The sequence below is a fragment of the Hemicordylus capensis genome, chromosome 15 (genome assembly GCF_027244095.1).
Source record: "Hemicordylus capensis ecotype Gifberg chromosome 15, rHemCap1.1.pri, whole genome shotgun sequence".
NCBI classification, from domain to species: Eukaryota; Metazoa; Chordata; class Lepidosauria; order Squamata; family Cordylidae; genus Hemicordylus; species Hemicordylus capensis.
The window spans coordinates 12,860,922-12,878,861 of NC_069671.1; the positions used below are offsets into that span (position 1 = coordinate 12,860,922).

Consider the following 17,940-nt stretch of genomic DNA (forward strand, 5'->3'; position numbering starts at 1 on the left):
TGGTGCTTTCCGAATCCTCCTCTGAATTGATTTTTCCTGGTACCAGATGTCTCTGGACTTGTCCCAGTGACATAGCAAGTTGCCTTATACTGAGCCAGACCTTTGGTTCATCTCAGCAGTGCCTACACTGACTGGCAGCATCTCTCCAAGGTTTCAGGCAGGAGTTTCTCCCAGCCCTATCTGGAGATGCTGCCAGGAGTGAACCTGGGATCTTCCACATGGAAAGCAGATGCTCTCCCACTGAGCTGCGGCCCCATCATACCTTGGCGAACTCAGATTTGGGAAGCTGTGAGAGAGTTGCTGGTATTTCCACCTCCGGGTTATCGGGGACTGGACCACTCTCTTGGCAAGGCTTACCCAGTGTGACACTTGAAAACCTGAGCCCCACTTTCTCTTTGGGGCTGCCTTAATAACTCTGCAAAGGCCTATCCAGTTTGTGGGGAACATGCACGTGGGTCAGGTTCGGATAAGACGTTTGTTTTTAGTTGCTGTCCTAACAGGCATTTGAAGCCCTCCCTGCCCACCTTTTGCCTTCATGCAGACCTGCAGATAGTGCTGGGGGGAGCTTGGATGGGCTAGCCACTGGTCCACATGGTGGTGTGTGGGGAGCCGGTCTGCTCTAGCTTCCTTTTCGGTAGGAACTTAGGAGGCTGCCTTCTACCATGGGTCCATCTAGCTTCACTCTTCTCTACACTACACTGAATTGCAGCAGCTTCTCCAAAGTTACAGGCAGGAGTTTCTCTCAGCCCTATCTGGAGATGCCATCAAGGGAACTTGGAACTTTCTGCTGGCGAGCATGCAGGTGCTCTAGGGAATGTCCTAAAATGAATGACAGGGAATGCCCACTGAAAAGCCCTGGTTCCTTCCAAAGAGCCATAGGAGTGCATGGAATCTCCAAATGGCTATTCGGAAGTTCCATGCATTCCGTGGCTATTTGGAAGGGGGAACATAGGAAGCTGCCTTCTACCAAGTCAGACCATTGGTCCGTCTAGCTTAGTATTGTCTACATAGACTGGCAGCGGCTTCTCCCAAGGTTGCAGGTAGGCATCTCTCTCAGCCCTATCTTGGAGATGCTGCCAGGGAGGGAACCTGGAACCTTCTGCATGCCAGCATACAGATGCTTTTGGCCTTGCACTTGGTCATGCTGCTGTTAACGCCCTTTCATGCTAAGAAGGGTAGCATTCAGATGTTGTAAACTGCCCAGAGACGTGAGTTTTGGGTGGTATAAAAATGTTTTAATAAATAAAATTAAAATGTGATTCCAAGCAATGGCGAGCTTTCTGAGCATGCATAGGCACACAGCTAGGTCTCATGCCCCTCCCTCTTCCACACAGCCGTTGAACACTTCCATTCTTGGGTTAGCAGCAAACCATAATTTGCCCTTTGGTCCAAACCCGGCAGACTGTGGTCTGCCCAAACCAACATCAAACTGTGATTTGTGGGCAAATCGTATCGTTTAGACAAATTGTAGTTTGTCAGGCATGGATTATGCAGGCTCCTGTAGTTCTCTGCTAAACCAGGCGTGGCAGAGTTCCCTGGTTGTGCACAAGAGGAGGCGAGGGAGGCTTTGTGCTCCTGATAACTAAACCCAGGGTTAATCTTGCATCTGACTGGCCCAGAGCGTGCTAGCATTAAGGGAACTGAGGGTCTTAGTAGCTGCAGTTGGCTCCCAAGCTTAACCCTGACAGAGTTCTGCCCTGGCATCTTCTGAGTGCTGCAAGGAATCCTCTGGGGGCACCTCCCAGGTTGTGTGGCTGCATGGGCATCCCCCCTACCCCCTGGGCGCCTGAGAAGCGTGAATAGGGGTGCTTGTCTTCCTCTGATGGCCCATTGCCTTCTCTTTCAGCCTTTGTACTCCATTCCCATGACCCCCATGCCGGTAAACCAGGCCAAGACCTACAGAGCAGGTAAAGGTGAGAAGAATACAGCACTGCATGCTCTTTTACTCTGCTTGCATGTGGAATAACTAACTTGTCTTTGTACCATCTTCTATCACACATTGTTGATAGCTTAGAAGTTAGCAGTCCACCTTGTTCCTCAATGAATCCTCCTTCCGTCCACTCCTGTCTAACTCCCTTTCCCTCTCCTCATGTATCCTTGATTTCTTAGATGTTTGTGTCTTCTGGGTGGGAATGGTACTGTATCTACCTGAATCCAAGACCAGGTTTTTTCTAGGGATGTGCACGGACCAGTCTGGAGGCCATTCTGAACGCCTCCAGACACTGGGCCGGTTTGGCGGTTCGGCACCAGGGGGTTTGTGTGTGGACCTTTAAGGGCGAGGGTGGGTGTACTTACCCCTCCCGCTGCTTTCCCCCTGCCACCGCGCCTGTTTTGTAAAGCATTTGGGGCGGCAGGGAAGCCTTTTGTCGAGGAACGGGGAGCCCGTTCGGGTACCCTGCCGCCCCAAATGCTTTACAAAACAGGCGCACCGGCCAGGGGAAAGTGGCGGGAGGGGTAAGTACACCCTCACCCACCCTTAAAGAGTCCCAGTGCCGGACCGTGGAAGTGCGGTTCCATGCACACCTCTAGTTTTTTCTAAGTTCTTTGGTGTTAGAAATCGGTGGGTCGTCTTAAATTCAGAGCCCTGTTCTTTTTGGGTACATGCAGGTATAACCTGTATTTATCCGCTGTTTTTAAAGGGGGTTGTCTTAAATCCAGAGTCTTCTATTTGGGTAAGTATGGATATTTCCCTCTTCCTGTTCCACAGAAAGCGGAGCAGGGCAACACTGCTGCTTCTAAAGAGCGGTTCTCTGATAGGGGAGAGCACCCATCCCTCTCCAGCCCCAGCAAACCGTCCCACCAGTGGCTGTGGCTGGGGTCTCCTTGGTCTTGCTTTTTAGACTGTGAGCCCTTTGGGGACAGGGAACCACCTTCTCATTCCTTTTGCGATGGAAGCCACCTGCTGGAGTGCATAGCCCAGCTCAGCTCTCCTTGAGGTCACGTCGCTCTTGGACGGTGGCCTTAAAGCAAGCGCACCCTGCAGGATTTCTGAGTGCTACGAATGCGCGAGGCTTCAGCTGTGTTCGGTTTTGCGTGTTGGTGTTGCAGTCCTGCCTGGCTGTGCACAGAAATGTCGGCATAGTCCTTTGGGGGCGGGAGTGCTTTCCTTAGGGTGCCCCTTTTCTCTCTCTCCACAGTCTCCAACATGCCCCAGCAGCGGCAAGACCAGCACCATCAGAGCCCCATGATGCACCCAGCCTCTGCTGCCGGGGCTCCCATCGTAGCTACGCCGCCAGCTTATTCTACGCAGTACGTCACTTACAGCCCCCAGCAGTTCCCCAACCAGCCTCTCGTTCAGCACGTGCCACACTATCAGTCTCAGGTACACCTTCTCTCTCCCTCCCTCCCTCCCTCCCTGGTTTGTTCTGCACCTCATTTTGGGCTTTTAACATTCCGCATGTTTGCCGTGGGGAACTTGCTACATAACACTTCAGAGGGAGCTCTGTTGGCATTAATGGCCAACGTGCCACAGCGGCAGACCTCAAAATACAAACTGTCTGTGCCGCTTTATATTAAATTTGGATTCAGCAACTGGAAGTCATGGGGCCAAAGCCCCTGAGGGGTATCGGTTTACCTTTCCGGTTGCCAATTCAGTGGCAAGAGAGTTGTGCAGCACCAGCTACTCCCCGGGGGCCGATTCTATCGACTGACTTGACTTTTGTTTTACCCCGTGCCGTGATGTTGAGGTCTGCCTGTCATTTGGGGGGCCAGAAAATCTTCTGTGCAGAACTGAAGCATAAGGTGGAGAATCTCCCTCTGAGGCTTAGTCTCCTGGTGCGTTTTCTGAGCGTCTCCGGTTTGAAGAGAGAGGCCCTTGGTTTCCCTGTACCTACCTGTGGCGACTTATTCTCCCCCTCTCGATTTTTATGTCTTCAATGCAGCATCCTCATGTGTACAGCCCTGTAATACAGGGCAACGCAAGGATGATGGCGCCTCCGACACACCCGCAGCCTGGCTTGGTTTCCTCCACCGCCACGCAGTACGCGACACACGAGCAGACGCATGCGATGTATGGTAGGACATGTTTCAGGTTCTCTTTTGAGGCTTTGCCTGGAGGCCACATTGACTGGCTTGAGCAGAGAAAAGCTGCCCTTGGTACTGGAGGACCTGTAAAATCCACAGAGACCAGTTAGGAAATCCGCCTTAGAGATTTGAAGTGCTGTTGTAGAGCATGAACCAAGGGGATGGGGCCGTAGCCGAGTGGCTACCTTCACGGAGGAGAGGTCTATCATCGGCTACTAGTCGGAGGGCTATAGTCTACCTCCAGCCTCAAAGGCAGGAGGCCTCTGAGTACCAGTTGCAGGGGAGTAACTGCAGGAGAGAGGGCAGGCCCCTTTCAGCTCCTGCCTGTGGCTTCCAACAGCATCTGGTGGGCCACTGTGTGGAACAGGATGCTGGACGAGATGGGCCTCCTTGGGCCTGATCCAGCAGTTCTTATGTTCTGTTGTTTCTCCTCCATTCACATACGCATGTTATCACTTGAAGGTGTGAATGAGCTGACACAGATCATTAATCTCTGCAGAGGTCACTCCCTACTTGTGGGGGACGACCTGTTCGCCCCGGCATCTGAACTCCCAGCCCTGCTCTTTGACCATTTTCGTGTGTGCTGAGAATTTGAGGCCGTTAGCCTCGCTTTGCACAGAACCTGTTGCAATCTTGGGCAGCGCTCAGCTTGGCGAGTGAGTTGTGCCCTTTCCATCCTTGGACATGAAGTTGTTAGGACAGAGGAAGCAGCGGCCCGGACTGAGCTTTGCGACACGCAAAGAACACCGTGCCTTAGAAAGATAGCCCAGGGGGTGTGTGGCACCCTGAGTCCTCCTCCAAGCTCTCTACTGGTTGGTAGAAAGCGAAGCAGCTCCATTCACTGTTCTGGGTGTGCTTGCTTACGGCAGACTGTCCAGTTGCTGAGTGGGTGCATTCTGGCCTCCATGGGCTATTCTGCGGGCAGAATCCTGGCCAGCATCGCCTGAGTGTGAGTGTGACTTCAGAGCACTCTTGTGGCTATTAGGTGCTCTTGGGCTGGGATGGTATTGGCTTTTGGGGTGGGGGGATGGCTACCAGGAGTTACCGTATTTACCCCAAATCTGAGATGAGCTTTCCCCCATTTCTTTCCTCTTACATATGAGGGGGCTGGGGTCGTCTTAGATTCAGATTCTTCTTTCGTTTGGATAATTACAGGGATAACCTGTATTTAGCCTCTTTCTTTTAAGGCATCACCTTACATTCATTGTTGCCCTCTGTTCTGGTAAATAAAGTATGTTGTTAGGCCTCCCCCTTCTCCTCCTGGAGCTTTGCTGTTTGGAAGGAGAGACAGCAGCAGGAAAGCCTGGTACGAGCTGTCTTATTTATTTGATTGATTGATTGATTTCTGTACTGCCCTTCCAAAAATGGCTCAGGGCGGTGAAGAACCAAGGTGGGCAGAACGGCCTAGGCCAAGGCTGCCCAGCTAACTGAGCAAAGATACACCTTTTAAAGTCTTGATTCTCTTACATTGAGCAGTGGGAGAGCAACTGGCCTTATCCAGCCCCAGCACCTCATCCCTCCAGCGCCTGTTGCTGGTCTCTGCCTTATGCTTCTTTTTAGATTGTCCTTTTGGGACGGGGGACCACTTTATTTACGTATTATTTATTTCTCTGTGCAAAACCACTTTGAGAACTTTGGTTGAAGAGCGGTATATAAATATTTGTAGTAGTAGTAGTAGTAGCTTCAGCCCTCTGGCTGTGTTTGGACTACAGTTCTCATAATCTCCAGCCATAATGGCCCGTAGTCGGGGATTATGAGAGTTGTAGGCCAACTTCTTCAGAAGGGCCCAAGCTGTGCAGCCCTGGCCTGGCCAGTCACCCCTTGGGTTTTACATTTCCCAAAGGGATCCTCCCCATGTCTCCCTGGCTTTTCTGTGTTTGGTGAGACTCCGCCACACACAGGATGCTCATCCACATATACGCCTGCATTCTCAGAGTTGCCGGAACCTAAGGGGTTCCCAGCATCAGGGCTAGAGCTGCTTTTCCCCAGGCTCATCACCTCCCACATCTGCAGGATGGGGATAAGACTGAACAGGATTGTTGTGAGGGTTACTGAGATGCTATATATGAAACATTGTGCATACTAAAAAACTGTATGAAGGACAAGTACTTGGTCTGTTACTGTTATTTCCACTGACCAGCAAGATGTGCAGAGGGATTTTTTCTTCAGTTGTTTTTCCCCTCCCTTAGTGCTCCACAAAGCCATACAGTGTAAATAGGAGCAGCCACTAATTGCAGAACTCCTATTAAGACTGAAAGGCTTTTTCTAGCATGTAAATGCAGCTGTGGTTTGTTTCTGTGCTTGAACCTGGTTCTGCTTCAGTTTTATCCAGTATTTTTCTATGTCTGATTCTCTCTGCTGATTTGGTTATCTGTCTCTACTTTAAATAATAATAATAAAATTAATATGCTTAACTGAGCAATATTTGGGGAAAGAGGGCTTTGCATACTGAAGAATCCAGTTTTCTGGGATTGCAACTTGTTCCCCCACAACCAGCAAATGTGTTTATCTTTATTGCAAATCAATTTAAAATATTTTTTATCCTTATGCTTGATACTGTGGTTATTAATGGAATGTGGAACATTTAATAGTGGACATTTTTGGTACTGTCGCAGATCAACTGAAGATTGTATTCAGTTGGGGATTTCTTTAATTTGTTCTTAATTGCAAATCTAATTGTGCATGAAAACAATTGTTGTCTGTCAACCTTTCCAGAAGACTGGAAGCTGTGCTTTCATCTCATGGCACACGGCTAATTTCCCTTTCTATTTCCCAAATTCAGCATGTCCCAAAATACCCTTCAGCAAGGAGACAGGCCCTTCTTTCTACTTTGCCAGTGAGTTGGGTTTTTTGTACTAACTTTGTTTTGTACAGTAAACTTATTTGAAAGATTCTGTGTCGAAGGAATAAGCTTGTTGAATGGACGTCCTTTGTCTTTGCACCAAACTAGCTCAGTTTTAGTGGAAGCTTACTTGTCAGCCGGAGAGTGAACTTGTAAAAAGGTTCCGGAAAAAAGCTGTCTGAGGAAACGGAGAGTCTTTGTTTCTGAAAGGTAAAACCAGCTGGGCCAAAGTTGGTGAAGCAGTGAAAGCTGGTCCAGTTTTTTGTTTCTTAATGTTTCCTTGGACCAACCTGGAGTTTGTATATAGCTATGAGGACAAATGGTTTGTTGTGAATAGGTTTGGGGGTTAGGAAAAGGAGAGTTGATCCTTGGGGTAGGATATATAGGGTGGAGGTAAGGAGGTTTTGAAAGGACAAGGGCTGGGATTGGATGCTGCAGGGAAGGATTGTACTCAGCATTGGAACTGTGTGTCCTGAGAGACCTAGTTGAACCCTGGGCCAAAGCAGGCATTGCTTGGAAACTTGCTTTTTAAACCGCAAGGGCTGCGCAGGATGAAATTCTGCAGAGAGCTTGGAATTCTCAACACCCGTGGTCATGCAGGCCCCTAGATCTCCCACCTCTCCCAGAAGAACTATTTCCTTTTGTATACTCCATCGCACATGGAGCAGACTGCTCTGAACACAGTCAGGAGTGTCAGCTAGGGCCAGAGAGAGCTCCTCTTGATCCAAGAAGTCCTGTCTGTTCCAGGCCAGAGAGCTGCTGTATGAAGCTGTCTCAAGTGTTAGCTGCTCACCTGCAACCCGTTGATTTAGAGGGCATAGCTTGGTTTGGTGCATTGAAATTATTTCAACATGTTGATTCCTTTTTAATAGACCTTCATTGTTACAAACCAAATCCACTGTAACGCTTGTAATGTGCATGTTTGTCATTCTGAATGTATTTACGCAGTGAGAGAGCGGTTTTGCTTTCGAGCATTCCTGCAGTGGTCTTACTGGGTCTGACAGCAACATGCACTAATTTGTGGTGGCCTTCACCTTCACTCCATTTTCTCTGAGTCCATGGAAAAGCACTGACTCTTCCTACAAGCAGGATCTAAAGTGGTGTTTAATTTGGCCAGCCTCTTCCTCCTTCTCTCTTTCTCCACTGCCTGCTGCCCTGGCAATTGATTTTTCATGGGGTTACAGTAACAGTTTGTAGTTTCCTTCTCAGCATTCTGCTGCCTTTCCAAAAGGATTTCCTTCTGTTGCTGATTCCTCCTTCCTCTTGCTGACATTTTTATGTTTAAAAGAATCCCTTGCGGAGAGCCAAATGTGGCCTGCTGCAACGGGATATTCAGTCCCCAATTGCTGCTTGACAGGAAACCTGTGAGGTTGAGGGGGAGCTGGAAGGAAACCACATGGGCTCATTTTGGACTTCTAAGGTGAACTTTTCCTGTTTTGTGTTGCTTCTTAGCAAGGAGACTAATCATGTGGATGATCTGACATGCAACAGACAAGTGGTTTTTCCTCTGGATGTATTTTTGACATATGTGGTGGTAGCTATAAAGGCAAATTACATACCCTCTAGATACTTTTGCTGCAAGTTCTGGGTCGTCCTTGGCTTGTCTGCAGTGAGTTTTGAACCTAAGTTTGGCCTTTTTCTATATCCTGACTGACAGCTCTGGGCTGGTTCATTCAAGAAGTACATGCCCTGCCCCGCCCCCCACACGCAAAATAGTCAGCTTCTATCTGTTTCAGAAAAAAGGGGGTTCCCACTTTGCCCTCTTGCTTCTCTGTTTGCTCAAAGAGGAACTGAAGAGTCCAGGGCCAAGATTGTAAGCTAGAAAACCTCCGTGTTGCCTCCAGAAGGAACAAGGAAAATGAAGCTTGATTTGTCCTTCATTGCACACAATTTTGTGGCAAAGAGGAGTAATCCTTCCCAACCCTCCAAAAAAAAAAAAAAAAAAAAGATTTGGAATTTTGTGGCAAGAACTAAGTTTGCAATAGGACCTGAAGGAGAGAAAGAGCAACCCAAGACCAGGGCGATATGGCTACTATCAGAAGGAGAGAAAGAGAGAATGTACACCATCCCCAGTAGCCAATGTCTCTCTCTCTCTCACACGCACACACACACAAACACTTTGTAGCCTGATGCATTGCAATAACAAGAAAAATGGAATTGAGCTGATAGAGTGTCTGAACTGGCTGACTTCTGCATTGTTTTCAAATGAACCAGAGTGTTTGATGCAAGGTAAGAAAAGTAGCTACTTAAAAGAGAAACCTCGAAAGCTGAGGGAGTCGTCTGTGCTGCTGGTACTAGGGGTTGAGTTTCCATTTGTTTTCTTGTCTTTTCCTTCCTAGTTTCCACTGGTTCTCTTGCTCAGCAGTACGCCCATCCCAGCGCCACCCTGCATCCACACCCACCCCACCCACAGCCTTCTGCCACACCCACAGGGCAACAGCAGAGCCCACATGGGGGAAGCCACCCTGTTCCCAACCCAGTGCAGGTAAGGGCCTCGATTGGTAGCCGGTGTGGTCAGGAGCTGGTTCCTGTGTTGTTCTCATGTGTGCCTGGAGTCAGTGGCAGCCTGGGGCATCATTCTGCAGCCAGCAGCCCTGTAATGGTGGCAGGCAGTTCCGGATCGGTCACAGATGGACACTGCTGGTGCCCACTGAAAGGAGCTGGCCGCTGCAGGTTGGAGGGATGCATAGTTACTGTTACATTTCATTTTTTATTTGTCAGACACATGAACTTTATTTTAAAACTTGCCCATTGCAGACAAAAGGGAGCAGTAGCCCTTCAGGCATTGACTGGCATTGGAAACAAAGTTGTGAGAGTCCCTTGTGGGCCTCAGTGGGGTAGCCATTTCCGGTGTGGTTCTTTCTGGGAAATGGGGTGCAACCTCCCATGGCCAGCTGATGGTACTGGCCAGTGTGCACTTGCTTTCTTCAGATTGGCCATCCCAGGACAACTCCAATGATCAGCCTCTCTCCATAGACAGGTTTGCATGGTGCCATCTTGCTTAGCACCAGCTGGAGTCCACCCTGTTCTCCCCTGGTGGTATTGGTATTGACGACCTTTCTCTTTATGGTCTCTTAGCTGCTGTTTTTCTCGGCTTCTGGGTGAGGACATCTCACGTGGGTTATCCTCACCCGCACGCTCCAGAGGCAGGACAAATGATCAGGCAGAGCCTTTAAAAGGCAGGAGAAGATAGCCCCTCCCAGTTCTGTTGTCCTGCCTCGCTCCAGAGAAAGTCATTTTTTCGCTAGCTGCTTCTAGCTCTTATTCCTGATTCCTCCTGCCTTCTGGCCTCCTTGTTTCTCCTTTCCCGCAATTTTCTCCTGCTTATCCCTTCTTCTTATACACACACACGAAATCCCTCCTCCGTTCCTCTCCTTTTGTCCTCTCTTGCTGCCCTCCACCCTCCTCCTTCCTTTTCTCGCTATGGAGCAAAGGCGACAGGGCATCCTCCACATCCTCGTTCCCAAGGGGGAAACGGCACCTCCTCAACAAGCGAAGTGGACCACCCATGTCACCCAGGTCCATGCTGAAACCTCAGTTCCTCCGCAGCCCGCACAGCCGGTGCTGGAACCCTACCAAGGGCAGGGCAGCCACGGAGAACAAAGATGAGCCTCAGAGGAGTGGGCAGCGTCCCTGACTAGGGCATACAAACGCTTCCGAACTGTCTTGCCCTCCCCAACTCCCAAGGAGCCCCAAATCATAGTCCTTTCTCTCTTTCTCTGGAGTTCCTTTGTGTTCTTGTTGTTTTAATATTGTGTTTTTCATTGAGGCCATTATGGCAAAAGACAGGATATACAAACTTTAAAAAAACAACAACCCAAATTAGTACTAAATCATTTACGTTTTATGTCAGGCAGATTAAATTTACACCAGTATTTGGTTTGACAATTTGTTTCCCTAACAAAACAGGAGATTTTCCCAGTGAGGTGTCCTTGTGCTGTGATACTTGCTGCTGTTGGTGGCTACCATACAGTAGAAGGAAACCTGGCAGAGACCATGCGCATGCCTATCATAATGACAACAGCAGAGTAGGGGTGATACCATAAGCTCAGGATGGCATCAGTGAGCCACTCCCCCATCTCTTGTTTCTGTTTTTTCTACAGCCCCATCAACACCAGGCTGCCCAGGCCCTCCATTTGACAAATGCCCAGCAGCAGTCTGCCATCTATCACACCGGTCTTGCGCCAACTCCTCCTTCCATGACCCCAGGCTCAAACACGCAGTCTCCGCAGAGCAGTTTCCCAACGGCACAACAGACAGTCTTTGCCATCCATCCTTCCCACGTTCAGCCTGCCTACACCAACCCACCACACATGGCCCATATCCCCCAGGTAACACAATCTCCGGTGTGATTTTGGCTGAGCTCCAAATACAGTTTCAGTGCTGAGGAAGGTGGAGATTCTGTGAGTAACGACTCCTTAATGTGGGGCTTGTTCCAAGAAGGGTGATCTCAGGTTGTTTTGCACTGGAGGAGTCCACGGGTAGATGTCGTGTTCTTGCTGTACCTACAGTGCCAAAGAACAGCTGTTCTGTAGGGAATGTGCATGATTATTTTAGGGTCCCTTGGGATCTGCTGATTATGGAATTCACTGCGAAATCCCAGGTCTCTCTCCTCTCCAACATGTTACTGGAGTTTGTCACCAGTGATGGGGGCAGTATCTTTGCATCTGAATAGAAGAGGTTTTCTGGCGCTGGCACTGTTGAGCTCAGTTTAGATTATTTCTCTGTATGCTAAGCAGGTTCATGCCCTTTTTCTAAGGGATCTGACTGGTGGGTTTTTCTCCCTTCGTCACCCCCTACAAATCCTCCTCCTCTCTGTCGAGCAGAGAACACGGATGCCCTGTGCAGGTGTCTTCCCACCCACCTCCCACTTTATGACCTCCCCAAACCTCACCGGTTCTTGAGCGGGAAGGGAAGGGGGTCTCGTGTGATGCTGTGAGACCTGGAGCCTGGAGCTCAGTGTCGCTGCAGCCAGCCGCCCCCAAATGAATGGCTCAGTGTTTCTGGCTCCCGTGCTGCAGCTGGGAGTCCCGCAGCCGGGAGTGGGCCCCTCCCTCCTTGTGACTAAAGAAGAGCTCTTTGTTCCAGGCCCATGTGCAGTCGGGGATGGCTCCTTCTCACCCAACTGCCCATGCTCCGATGATGCTCATGACGACCCAGCCACCACCCGGTGGGGCCCAAGCTGCCATTGCACAAAGTGCACTACATATTCCAGTTTCGACAGCGACACACTTCCCCTACATGACACACCCTTCAGGTGAGAGGAGCGTGCGCGCACTACATCTACAGCAGGTTGCCAGAAGGCAGGCAGGGGGAGAAGGGGTGAAAGAGAATGATGCAGGTGGAGAATGATACAGGAAAGATGAAGGGGAGAAAGAGGATGTTGTCAGAGGTTGGATTTGATCTCCAGGAAGGAGCTAGAATGCCTTCTCCTCTCAACAGAACTGCTCTTCAGGAAGATTCTGCTGTACTTGATTTAGGGAGGGTGGATGGATACTCTGTCCCCCTGACCATATGTGATTTGTCCTTTGGGAGCACCTGCCTGTCTGGTTGTCCCCACCCCCTTTAATATGTCCAGGAGACAGCCTTTGAACCTTGCTGCAACTTTTGCCTTCGCCCACTGAAATCTCTTTGTTCCCCAACACATGAAATGACCCTTCTGAGACTGGGGGGGTTGCTCTGTTAATGGGGCCCTTGGGATGCCAACAGGAGTATTGTGTCCTTGATGGTGCTCTTGCTTATGAATGAGAGAGAGAGAGAGAAATCCTGTTTTTTAAGAGCAGAAGAAGTCCTTGTCACCCCAGTGAGCAATAAATTATCGAGGTCCAGTGATATGAATCCAGATGTATTGAGGACCAGGAAGAGACAGTTAACGTGGTTCTCCTTCTGCTTATCTAGATTAAAGCAGCTAATAGTTGTCTCTTGCAGCTAAATAATGTTTTTTTTAAATTGCCCTTGATTCAGGGCTTTAGGGTATCTGTTGCAGGTCTCATCTCTCTCTCTCTCTCTCTCTCTCTCTCTCTCTCTTTCTTTCTCGCTCCTTTTTTTTTTTTTTGGTTTCTCTTTGAACAGTACAAACCCACCATCAACAGCAGTTGTAAAGCTGACCTGGAGTAACTGTGAGGCTGGATCTACTTTTTTTTTTCTTTTTTAGGCCAAATGCTTTCCTCTCCTGCTTCTACCAACTTGGAAGCACAGAAACAAAAGAAAAATGAAACAAAATCTTAGTATTGCACTTATTTTTGTTTTGAGAGAGAGAAAAATCTTGTAACATCCAATAGGAATGCTAACTGTTCACCTTGCAGTGGGAAAAATTTGGACTGAGGAAAAGGCATGTAGAAACCACATCCATAATTCCATGTGTTGTGTCAAAAGCGGGGAGAGGGGAGGTCCATTCCTCCCCACTTCCGCTTGCCGGAGGGGGGGGAAAACTGGAAAAAGCTATTTATTTTTTAAAACAACCCTTCAAAGTTATGAATTCATCGGCTAGAGAAAGAAGTAACAAGAGCGAATCTTGCTGCTACTCTCACTAAAAGTAAAAATAAAATCAAGAATTTAAAAAATCCCTTTTACTTCTAATGAAAAAGTTCAGAAAAAGCAAGTCCTAATCATCAAACAGATATGAATTTATTATTTATAAAATCATGTTTGATGAGGGGGGAAATCGCTGTCGTGAGGCAGCAGCATAACTTTTAAGTTAAAAGGAAACTTTTACTTTGTAGATAATATAAAATAAAAGCTTAAAAAAAAATTAAAAATAAAAAAAGTTTTAAAAACTGACTTACTTTCTGGCGTCTGCCTGGTTTAACTTGTCGCCTTTGCTTCTCCCCCCCGCCCAAGAGTAAAATCAAGTTGAGCATGGCAGCAGCATGTCGAAGAAGAGAGGGCCCCTAAATGGACATTTGGATAGCCAAGAGAAGGAGCAGCGTTCACCTTTTAAAAAACGACTCCCTCCCGTGCAGATCTGTGAGTCTGGCAAGCAAACATTCTGGCAGGTGGTAGGGGGCATCAGTAGATGAAAGGAGAGGGAGAAAGCTCTGCTCGTATGATAGGAGGAACTTCCTCTAACCCATGAGAGAGAGAGCTCCGAGCGTGGGGATGTCTTTTAACAGGTCTCTTCAAAAGTGCCTTGTACTGCCTGAACAGACCTGAACCAGCCAGAGGGGGGATCCTGAGGTACTCCCATCCCTGCAGGCACCAGAGGTGTGAGTTCCAAGCCCACAGCTATTTTTGAACATTATTCAGGCAGAACGGGACAAGCCTACCGAAAGTAAAGGGCCCCTTCCTGAGGTTAAGCATTTCTACACCTCACCCAAGCCAATAATGGAAAAACTGAGGGTACCTCCCATAGATGCTGAGGTGGCGGCCTTGGAGACGGGAGTGGTACTTCCAAAGGACAGTGATGACGTACTTAAAAACCAGGATAACAAGAAATGCTACGCTGCCTTATGCAGGTCGCATGAGGCTACATCCTTTTCAGTGCAGGAGTCTGTGCCTAACTCCATATTCGCCAGGGCCTCTATATTGTGGGTGAAGGAATTGTTGCCCCTTGTTCCACCAGAGCTTCCTAAGTTGCGTCAAGGGCTAAACAAGTTGGGCAAAGCAGCAGCCTTTATGGCTGATTCTTCATTGGACACTACCCAGTTGTCTGCCAGATCTCTAGTGTCGGACGTTACTGTTCGTAGGATGCTATGGTTAAAGAACTGGAAGGTTGACCAAAAGTCTAGGAGTAATCTAGCCAAGTCAGCCTTTAAAAGGGGCAAGTTGTTTGGGGAGAGTTTAGAGCCCATTTTAATTGAGACGAAAGATAAAAAGAAGGCTATGCCCATTCAGTCCACACACCCTCACATTTCAGGGGGTCCAAGCCACCTTTCTGCTTTCAATACTGTAGGCAGGACAGGTTTGCCTGGTCTAAGCCAAAATTCTCCTTTCGAGACAATGCATCCCACAGGCCCCAGCAGACCGGACGACAAACGCAGTTCCAACCAATGATTGCTCTCAGGGTCAGCCCCTGGACCTTATGCAGGTGGGGGGCAGGTTGCAGGCATTTGTGCTTGCCTGGCGGTCAACGTGTGTAGATGCCTGGATCATTCAGACCGTGTCTCAACATTATTCCCTGGAACTCGCTTCCCAGCCCCCAGACTGATTCCTGGCTTCTCCGAGGTCGCACAAGAGAGCCAAGCATACCTTGATGCTGGAGGCCATCCATCACTTGCTGCAGATTCAGGCCATCGAACCTGTGCCTATGGAGGAAAGGGGGCTGGGTGTTTGTTCGATCCTCTTCCTAGTCCCCCAAAAGAATGGTGAGTGGAGGGCCATCCTGGACCTCAAATTCGTTAATAAGTTCTTGAGAAAGAAGGGGTTCTGGATGGAGACACTTCGATCAATTCTGATGGCCATTCAAAAAGGGGACTTCTTGGCCTCGGCGGACCTCAAGGAGGCCTACCTCCACGTGCCCATGGACACCCAGGACAGGTGCTTTCTTCGTTTTGCCTACTGCAACAGCTATTGCCAACCACAACAAATATTTATATACCGCTTTCAACAAAAGTTTCCAAAGCGGTTTATATGGAGAATAAATAAATAAATAAATAACATGGCTCCCTGTCCTCAAAGGGTTCACAATCTAAAAAGAAACATAAGACAGACAGTCAAGCAACAGTCACTGGAAGTATTGTGCTGGGGGTGGATAGGGCCAGTTATTCTCCCCGCACTAAATAAAGAGAATCACCATGTTAAAAAGGTGCCTCTTTGCCCAGTTAGCAGGGCAGGATCGGGTGCTCCGCTTAAGCCTGTCAACTGTACCACGGATGTTTACCAAGATCATGGTGGCACTTGTGGCGCACTTGAGGACCAAGGGAGTTCACCTTTACCTTCATCTAGATGATCTGTTCATCAGGTCTCAGTCGGTCCAGAAGAGCCTAGGGGATGTCCAGTCCACTTTCTCGGTGATCAAGTCCCACGGCTTCATCATCAATGTCCAGAAAAGTTCTCTAAAGCCCCGGACCAAGATCCTGCATCTGGAGGCATATATCGACACAGTTCAGGGGGTGGTTTCACTTCCTCAGGAAGAAGTCGGTGGCCAAGTGCCAGACACTAGTCCAGTGGCCCAGGGCCAGAATCTTTTCCCTGAGTCAGCTACAGGGGATTATGATCTCTACCATAGGGATAGTTCCATGGGGGCAGTTCCACACTTGGCCACTCCAGTGGTTCCTCCTGCTATGGCAGAATCTGGTTATGGAATGGTCCAGGCTCAAGGTCAACTTGCCGAGGTGCGTCCTGCTATCGTTCATCTGGTGGACATCATCGGCCGCTCTAAAGGGGGTCATGTTCCTCCAGGTCACCTGAGTCCAGGTCACCTGAGTCCAGGTCACAACTGACGCCAGCCTGCACAATCTTCTAGCACAGGGGCTCTGGTCTGAGGCAGAAAAGGCAAACACCATACACTGGCTAGAGCTATGGGCAATAAGGTATGTACTCCAAGAATTCCTGCCTGTTCTCCAAAACTGTCACATTCTGGTCCTCAAAGGCCCATATCAGTTGCCAGGGGGGCACGAGCTCCCGAGCCCTGATGAGGGAGGCAGACAGACTGCTGGCCTGGGCGGAGGCCAGTCATGTCAAGGGGGTTCTCAATATGGCAGCAGACTGGCTAAGATAAGTCAGGTGGAGTGACCAAACTGATCGTCCAGAGTTTTGGCTGGCCAGTGATCAACTTGTTGGCCACCGTGGCAAACACCAAGCTGCCTCAGCTTCTGTCAAGATACCTGTCCCCAGGGGCCGAGGGCATGAATGCACTGACGGCCCCTTGTCCGTACGGTCTAAAATATGCCTTGCCTCTGGTCGCTATGATTCCCAGTCGGTGTGCAGAATTCGCCACTGCGAGCCACATTGGCCGTGTCAGCCTTGGTTCTCTGAGCTGGTGGAGTTGTCCCTAGAGGCACCCGTGGCTCTGGGGTCCCACCCTCATCAGCACCGCCAGGGACCAGTTTTCCTTCCGGAGCCAGAATGGCTCAATCTATATGCTTGGAAATTGAGTGGGGCCTCTAGCAGCCTGTGGTTATTCGGGGTCAGTCCAGAGTACAATCCTGGCCTCCACTGTTAAAATCTATTCCGTCAACATGGAAGGCCTTTGCTCAGTGGTGTGGCACACAATATGTTCTGCCCCTATCTTTGATAAGCCAGCGTGGTGTAGTGGTTAGAGTGCCGGACTAGGGCTGGGGTGACCCAAGTTCAAATCCCCATTCAGCCATGAGACTTGCTGGGTGACTCTGGGCCAGTCTTCTCTCTCAGCCTAACCTACTTCACAGGGTTGTTGTGAGGAGAAACCTAAGTATGTAGTACACCACTCTGGACTCCTTGGAGGAAGAGCAGGATATAAATATTATTATTATTATTATTATTATTATTATTATTATTATTAATAAGCCAGATCCTGTGGTTTTTGCAGGTTGTTGCTGCCTTTTGCCCCACGCCTGCTTCCCTGAAGGAGGAGGAGTGGCATACCATGGACGTGCGCAGGGCCCTAAGGGTCTACTTAAGATGCACAAAGACCTTCAGGGTCTTGGAGTCCCTTTTTATTCGTTTTCAAGACTGGAAGGTATCTACTTCCACCCTAGCTAGGCGGATCTGCCAATATATAGACCGGGTTTATGCGGTAAAAGGGGTGCCTTCTCTGGGGCATGATTACGGACTATTCCACCAGGAGTGCGGCAGCTTCAGCTGCTTTCTCCACTTTGGCCCCATTGGTAAACATATGCTAGGCCAGAACTGGGCCTCAGCTGATGCTGCTTTTGGCAGGAGGGTTCTGCCACAGGTGGTTCCATCTTAGGGACCAGACTCTCCAAGGTCCAGGGGCTCTAGTATCCATTGGCAGATATAATCTGCTTGTGTGGGAGAATGGCTCGTTGGCACTTACCTGAAAGGTCATTCTCCTCAGAAGTATGGGTTGTATCCGCCCCACCCGGGTTTGTCTGGGTCTTTTTCTTCTCTCCTTTTGTCTGTGGGTAGCATTCCTTTCCAGGTGGACTGTTCTCCTTGGAGGGTGTTGTGTTAGGAAATATTCCGTGGGGTATTTT

General features: G+C 49.2%; 1 protein-coding gene across 11 annotated transcripts in view; it reads left to right on the forward strand.

Annotated features, from left to right (window-relative positions):
* Positions 1-13,645, forward strand: part of ATXN2 (ataxin 2) — a 66,166-nt gene extending 52,521 nt beyond the window's left edge. For 6 of the 11 annotated variants that reach the window (XM_053280014.1, XM_053280016.1, XM_053280023.1 and 3 more), the window contains 8 exons: positions 1,847-1,913; positions 3,138-3,322; positions 3,882-4,014; positions 6,806-6,859; positions 9,205-9,350; positions 10,969-11,196; positions 11,954-12,122; positions 12,938-13,645. In XM_053280014.1, the coding sequence (XP_053135989.1) occupies positions 1,847-1,913; positions 3,138-3,322; positions 3,882-4,014; positions 6,806-6,859; positions 9,205-9,350; positions 10,969-11,196; positions 11,954-12,122; positions 12,938-12,966 (1,011 nt within the window). In that variant the 3' untranslated portion in view covers positions 12,967-13,645. Of the gene's footprint in view, positions 1-1,846; positions 1,914-2,639; positions 3,117-3,137; positions 3,323-3,881; positions 4,015-6,805; positions 6,860-9,204; positions 9,351-10,968; positions 11,197-11,953; positions 12,123-12,937 lie in introns of those variants that run through there. The other 5 variants (XM_053280015.1, XM_053280017.1, XM_053280018.1 and 2 more) reach the window with 4 other exon arrangements.
* The last annotated feature ends 4,295 nt before the right edge of the window (positions 13,646-17,940 follow it).